The following is a 6,930-nucleotide window of genomic DNA, read 5'->3' as shown; positions in this document are numbered from 1 at the left end:
TGCCTGTAATCTGCCAGCCTGCTAAGCATCTGCTGCCTGTGACCAGCCAGTCTGCCGAGTACCTGCTGTCTGCATCACATTCCAGCCTGCATCCAAGTACGCATGGACCTCACATCTGCAACCTTCACAATCTGAACTTCTAGGCACTCGTGCCACTCCAGGCTTCTGTGCCTCCTGTTTATATTATCAGGGGGGTACTAGGCCGGAGGTGTAAGAGATCGCCTTCCTCTCCACGTCAGGCTCCATCTCCAGGTACGTAAACACAGACTCCATGATCTCCCGCAAGATCACATTTTATGGAGGAACATCACATCACATAGACAGCATTATGTGATCATACAGGTAGCCCACCTGCCTTGTAGTGCAGGGTTGTGGCTTCAATTCTCTCCAGCGAACTATGTAAATATAATTCATATGTTCTCTTTGTGTTTGTGTGATCTTTTTTTATGGTATTATTTTAAACCCATTCTTTTTCCTTGAATTGTTTTGAAGGAGAACAAATTAAAAGATACATAGTGGGTTTGCAATAAATAATTATTTATTATTAGATTCAAGTAGAAAAATATAATAATTACAAAAAAAAGTTTACTTTGAGTGCAGGTAGATATTTCATATAAATATTTCTCATTTACCCCACCTGACCAGCAGATGTTGAGTGTGAGTCTGGTTCAACAATAACTCATACAGATGTATTGACAACTGTCAATATAGATCTGAATAGAAGGATCTCAGATTATATACACTAAATAAATACTCCACCACCTCCTGCTCTGTACCGATTAGGATCTTCTTGAAGATGGGTCTTAAAGATTGGATGGGTCTATTAGTTCATAATGATTCATTTTGTAACTGGGTCAAGCTTGTTCATATCTAAATATCATTCTCCTCATCATCTAGAACAATATCCTGGCTCCATTCACAGCTGAAACAGATCCTCTTCCTCAGAGGTTATTATCTATTAATATATCACTTTCAGTCCTGGATGGTGAGCTTCCAGCTGTTTTAGTGCTCTTCTTCCATCATCTGACATGGGGTTGCCTTTGATCCTAGAAGAGAGCATGTGAACAGTCATCAGATCTCAGCAGAACACTCTCACACTATTTTTCAGCATCCTTTAGGACATCTATTATACTAGCCTTTCACCTTGGTATAGGACTTTCCTGACAGACTCCATGGCAGCATGCGTATAGGTTAACCCCGTCTCCACTCCTCCCCTATAGGACTTCACTCTCAAAAATCTTTGCTCTGAGCCAGAGGCCATGTTCCTTTTTTGTCCTCCTTCTAAGGACCAGAATTATTGAAGTCTTACCTTGGATGAAGTGTCCACAATCGAGGCCTGGTTGTTCGGCAAGCTGAGCCCGGAAGACATGTGGATAGATTCAGTGTCATGTGGAGTCCCCAGCAGTCCCCAGCTATTAGCGGGGGATGGGTAAGGGCAATGGATTCAGTGCCATGTGGAATCTCCAGTTATCTCCAGCTTTTAGCAGGGTGGAGAAGGGTGCGATGGATTCAGTGCCATGTGGAGTCCCCAGCTATTAGCGGGGTGGAGAAGGGCAATGGATTTGGTGCCATGTGGAGTCTCCAGCAATCCCCAGCTATTAGCGGGGTGGAGAAGGTTGATGGATGCGGTGCCATGAAGAGCTTAAGCTTGGCCATTGTCAGGCAAAGCGGCAGTACGGCCAAATAGCCTTGCTATTAGCAGGTGGCCGTAAAATGCCCTGAGCCCGTGCAGCAGCATCTTCTGGACCCTGGCATGGTCGTGGGGGGTGCCGTGTGTGGTGATGTATACTTTTATTTTTGCATATTCCATGGCAGCAATTGTGTGTGTTTGTTTGTTTTTCTTCCCTGGCTCTAGTGTCTCCCAGCCTATGGCGGCTGGAGTGCATTTGCGTTTAAAGCCGCCACTCTCTCCCTTCCAGCCTGGCATCCCTGGGTTACTCCTGCCCAGGGACTCAGCGCATGTGCGCTGTGGGTGGCGGTGGTGTCATTACAGTGGAGAAGTTCAATCAGCGGTCAGTACTGTTGATATTGGGATTTCTCTGTGGGCAGCTTGCAGCAGTTTTCCTAAATGCTGTGTGCAGTCATCACAGGTATATGCTCTGCAATAATACCCTTGTGTGCTGCCTGTGTGTGCTGTCTGTGTGTGTGATCCTGATAGTTCTATCACCTGTGCAGGTTGGCTGTCTGTGCAGTTTCCACACTACGGATGTATCACTGCCCCCCCAGCCCTTGTGTAGCGGGGATGAGAGGGTGTGTTTAACCCTTTCCTTTTCTCCCTTGCCTGGACATTCATTTTGTTTTTTTAACCCTTTTCCTTTCTACCTTATTTTGTTTTCTTTTTAGGTTTTTAAGTCCTTCTAGTTCAGATTGACAATACATGGCACATGACATACATGATAAAGACCTCATTAGGTCACTACATCAACATTCTTCTTCCAGATTTAGTTGTCATTAGTCACCGTCAAGGTCCAGCCTTTATAGCAGAAGCTGTGAATCCTCTTTTAGGCACCACATCCACCGTCATGTCAGCCTCTCCATGGACGGAGCCTAATGGGGATGCAGTACTTAGGTCCCAGAGGGCAAATCTCTGTGTGAGCCATACTAAGCCCAGGCGGTTGGAAAAGGGGATGGGGATTTCCAGCAAATGGAATCTCTGGTGAGGCGCGTAGTGTAGAAAACCCTTAAAGAGTGGGTCTACAGCCGTTATGGCGTGTTCTCCCACAAGGGACAGCCAGGAAGAACTGGAATCGTCCTAATCAAGCCATCTATCTATGAAGACCTCAGAAAGTGAGGCAGAGTGAGAGGGGTCCCTTTGCCCATGTGACAACCTTGGTCAAGGCAATGAAGGGGGCATTTACATGAGTAGAACCTATAGAGTCTCCTGCAAAGAAATAGGAAGTTCTAGCTTCCATGGTTGACATCATCCACATAGTGGCGTCCGGCACCTGCTAGGCCAAAAGATGACACAGTCTAGAGGACAAAGTTCAGAGCGTGCGAGGGTCGCACATTTTTACAGACCAGGTCTGGATTTTAGGAAGAGCTGGTGAAGAGGCCAGATATCCTCTCAGAAGTATGCTAAAAGCTTGATCTCGGGTATCCAAGAAGCTACTGAGTTTAAGCCTCAGACTATTGGAATGTCAAAGCGATCTTTTCAGGACACAAATGGTCCATCAGAAGTCCTTCCACAGATTTTGCCTCACTCTGAGGTAAAATGAAACATATACTCTTGTATTATGTAAAGTCACTGGTGTCGCAAAGTGCTGCTGTGCCAGTCCCAGGATGCAAGAGATTTTAGGGCATGTACTCCCCTCTCTTTATGGTCATGAAGAGGAGCAGCTTGCAGGGGCCAATTTTAAACCTTGCACACCTAAACCAATTTTCATCAAAAGATAGGGGGTCCACCCAGGTGACTGGCTCATTTCCAATAGACCGAAAGAGGCTTACTTTCATGTGCCCATTGTACAAGACTTTCGCAAGTTCCTTCGGTTCGCTGTAGTTTAAGACCATCTCCAGCTTGCTTGTCTACCTTTCAGGCTTTCAACATCACCCTGTGTGTTTTAAGGATCTTATTGGTTGTTAAGGTCTTTATCAAAGCAAGGAGCATATGCCTGCATTGTTACTTGGATGTTCTTTTCCTACTGTCCCATGACAGAGGGCAGCTGCTCTTCAAAATTCAGCTGGCGGCTGATTCTGGAAAAGAGACACCTGGAGCCCACTCTGTCTTTTGTGTGCCTCGGGGCTCAGTTTGTTATAATCAAGAGGGCCATTGCTTTGTCTATGGATCCCGATGTTCTGGAAGAGAATACTCCTGGCCCTGTCTTCTTCCCACCTGTGAGACTTTCAGTGTCTAAAATGATTGACACTATGGTGTCTACAGATCCAATGGTCAAGTGGATGCTCTGGAGAACGCGGCCCTTCCGGAGGGTGCTTCTCCAGCAGTGGGAGCCAGGAAGCAGAATTCAGGTCATCTACATAACCTCAGTCATGAGAGTGAGTACCCTGGTGGCTGCAATGGAGAAACTGGCTCATCTGGCCATTCCATTTCCCCATTTCCTGGTTACCAATCACATTCGATACCACCAATATGAGTCTGGGGCCTTGCTGCCTGTCAAAGATAGCTCAAGGCAGGCAGGGCTGTCAATTTCACAAGATTGTTTTGAACATTCTGAAACTCCGGGCAACCTTCTGCACCCTACAGGCCTTTCACCATGTAGCGAAGGGAGTGTCAGTGCTCTTGGGCTAGTCAACACTACAGCGGTCTCCTACGTTAAAAGACAAGGGGGGACTCACAGCCTGTTTTCTATTACAAAAATCAAGCCTACATCTTAGTGGCTTATTTCCCGGGAGTCCAGAATATTCTATCAGACTTTCTTTCCAGAGTCCAGTTGGACAACAAGGAATGGCCTCTACATGTGGAGGATTTTCCAGCGCAGATGGCCTAAAGGATCCTTGGAAATGCAGCGGTTCCTCTGTGTTTCTTCAAGTCCTGGTCATCCTTGGGTTTCTTCGAAAACCCTGAACAGAAGTTGTGGAGTTAGTGGCAGTGATGCCTTATTGGCCAATTTGGCCATGGTTCCCCTTGCTAGCACTGTTTTGCTGCCAGAACCCAGTGCCTCTTCTCATCAGGCCTCTTCTCATCAGGCTAGACCTTCTGTCACTGGGTGCATTTCTACATCCATGTCCAGCACGGTTACCTCTGACGGTCTGGTTCTTGAGATTGGAGGTCCTCGGGTGCTCCCCAAGAGTCATCTCTCTCTTTCTCTTGAATAGCAGGGGGGGACACAAACAAAGTTTACGGAAGAATCTGGTCAAAGTCTGTGCAATACATGTCTGCTTCTGACAGATCATGTACTGATCTAGAAGTTCTAAATATTCTGGACTTCCTCCAGTTGGATTTAGATCTGGCTCTATCGATCAGCTCCTTCAGAGTACAAGTGTCAGCTTTATCAGCCTTCACAGGTTTTTCCAGGTCTAGGCATCTTTCCTGTCCAACAATTCTTCAAGGGAGCAACTAGGTTTAGACCTCAGGGTAAGTAGAGGTTTTCCAAATGGAATCTCCCTCTTGTTCTCAACTCCCTCTCGGGAATTGGAGTGGAGTGTTCTAGGACTGTCTCCATTAAAGGCCTCTCTGTCATGTTTGCCTTTCTCCTGGCTATCACGTCGGCATAAAAAGCCTCAGAGGTTGATTCACTGGTCATGGAGAACTTTTCTTAATGTTCGAGCAGTGCTTTTACCTAGCTTTGACTCAATTCCCATGGGTAAATCAGTCTTTCATGGGACCCAAGAAATAGTTCTGCCGACCTTTGGGGTACTAACTTGGGTCCTTTAGATGTGGAAGAGGTTGCTCTGTGGCTTAGTTGGTTAAAGCGCATGTCTAGTGAACAGGGAATCCTGACTTTGACTCTCAGCAGTGCCTTCCTTTGGTTCTAAGAATCTCTCAGATATTGGGAAGTTACATCTACAAGCTAGAGCTTCCTTCAGGCTTCAGAATGTCTGTTTATCCTTTTTTCCGGAAAAGACAAAGGGAAATGTGCCTCATCTAGGACGATTGTGGCATGGATTGTCTGTGCCATCCGACAGTCTCACAGAGCCGAGGGCTTGGCTCCTTTGGGGATGGTGACCGCTCACTCAAACAGGAGTGTGCCCACATCCTGATCGGCTTTGCAGCATGTAGTTCCCAATGTAATCAGTAGGGCAAACTTGTGGTCCCCAATCAATACATTTATGACTCATTATTGTTTAGAACCGGCCTCTTTATCTTCTGTTAATTTTTGGTTTACAAATCCTGTTGGTGGACAGTGTCAATTAAACCCTTTTCTTTGGTTCTGCGATTGCCCACCCGGATGTGTATGGCTAGATATTTCCTATACGTATGCTGCCATGGAGTCTGTCAGGAAAACTGAAAATTTCCTATTAAATACTTACCGTAATTTTCCTTTCCTGATGGACTCCATGGCAGCAGGAGTTCCCACCGAGAGTCAGGAGTAGACTTTTTACGGAACGCGGTCTCTGGCTGAGAACGAAGGTTTATGTGAGTGGGGTCCTATAGGGGAAAAGTGGAGGTGGGGTTAACCCATACGTATGCTGCCATGGAGTCCATCAGGAAAGGAAAATTACTTCAAGTATTTGATAGGAAATTTTCTGTTTTCACAACAAAGAATGGAAGAGAGCAGTATTGAACTAGTATGGAAGAGAGCTGGGAATGTACTGTATCTTATTAGAGGCAGAAATTGTTTGTGATAAATGTTAGTTAGTATTGGATATAGGAGTTGTGGTGTACCATGTATGATGAGGTGCAAAAAAATTAAGCGGCCCTCTAACTGTTCATAATCCGAAATTCAATCCCTTTAGTGATACAGAATCTTTTTTTCCTTTCATAGTATTCATATAGAAACCATATCCCTTTATAAAACTCCAATGAAAAAAAGTTTATAAGAAAAATGTTACAATTTAGACGCACCAATATTACCATACATGTGTAGCATTACCATACATTCTATACACAGGAATACCACACAATAACACTGAAATGACTCAAATTGTGCTACTGTATTGGGATTTTTACAATTTCAATTCATCTTGGCCAAAAAAATCTCCCCTGACACTGGGAAGATCCCCCAACACTGAATGATGACAATGGTTGTATGTCAATGGTCAAAAGACAGAAGGTTCATATGAGCTTTTTGATTGCTAATTGAAGTAAGATTTTATTCCCCCATGTATAACAACTTAAAATTACAACTATTTTATTAGTTGCCAAACTAAATGGAATATCAGAATTTACCAACATTTTAGGAAAATTATATTTCATTGCTAATAACAGAGAGTGATAAGATCCAAGAATAAGACAAAAGTCTAGGGTTGACTATTTATGGAGTCAAAAGATGTCTAATACATTATTCTTTATATCTTAACATATATTTTTAGATA

The 6,930-nt window shown here is 44.6% G+C and overlaps 1 protein-coding gene across 1 annotated transcript in view; it reads right to left on the bottom strand.

Moving 5' to 3' along the window:
- Nucleotides 1-889: 889 nt before the first annotated feature.
- The window catches only part of LOC309569711 (NACHT, LRR and PYD domains-containing protein 12-like), a 1,096,074-nt gene continuing 1,090,033 nt past the window's right edge, over nt 890-6,930 (bottom strand). The window contains exon 15 of the mRNA XM_082275674.1: nt 890-1,046. Coding sequence (XP_082131800.1) covers nt 959-1,046 — 88 coding nt within the window. The 3' untranslated portion in view covers nt 890-958. The remainder of the gene's footprint in view (nt 1,047-6,930) is intronic.

Source organism: Pelophylax lessonae, assembly GCF_965119305.1.
Source record: "Pelophylax lessonae genome assembly, chromosome: 13".
Lineage (NCBI taxonomy): Eukaryota > Metazoa > Chordata > Amphibia > Anura > Ranidae > Pelophylax > Pelophylax lessonae.
This window is presented reverse-complemented; position numbering and strand designations above follow the sequence as displayed.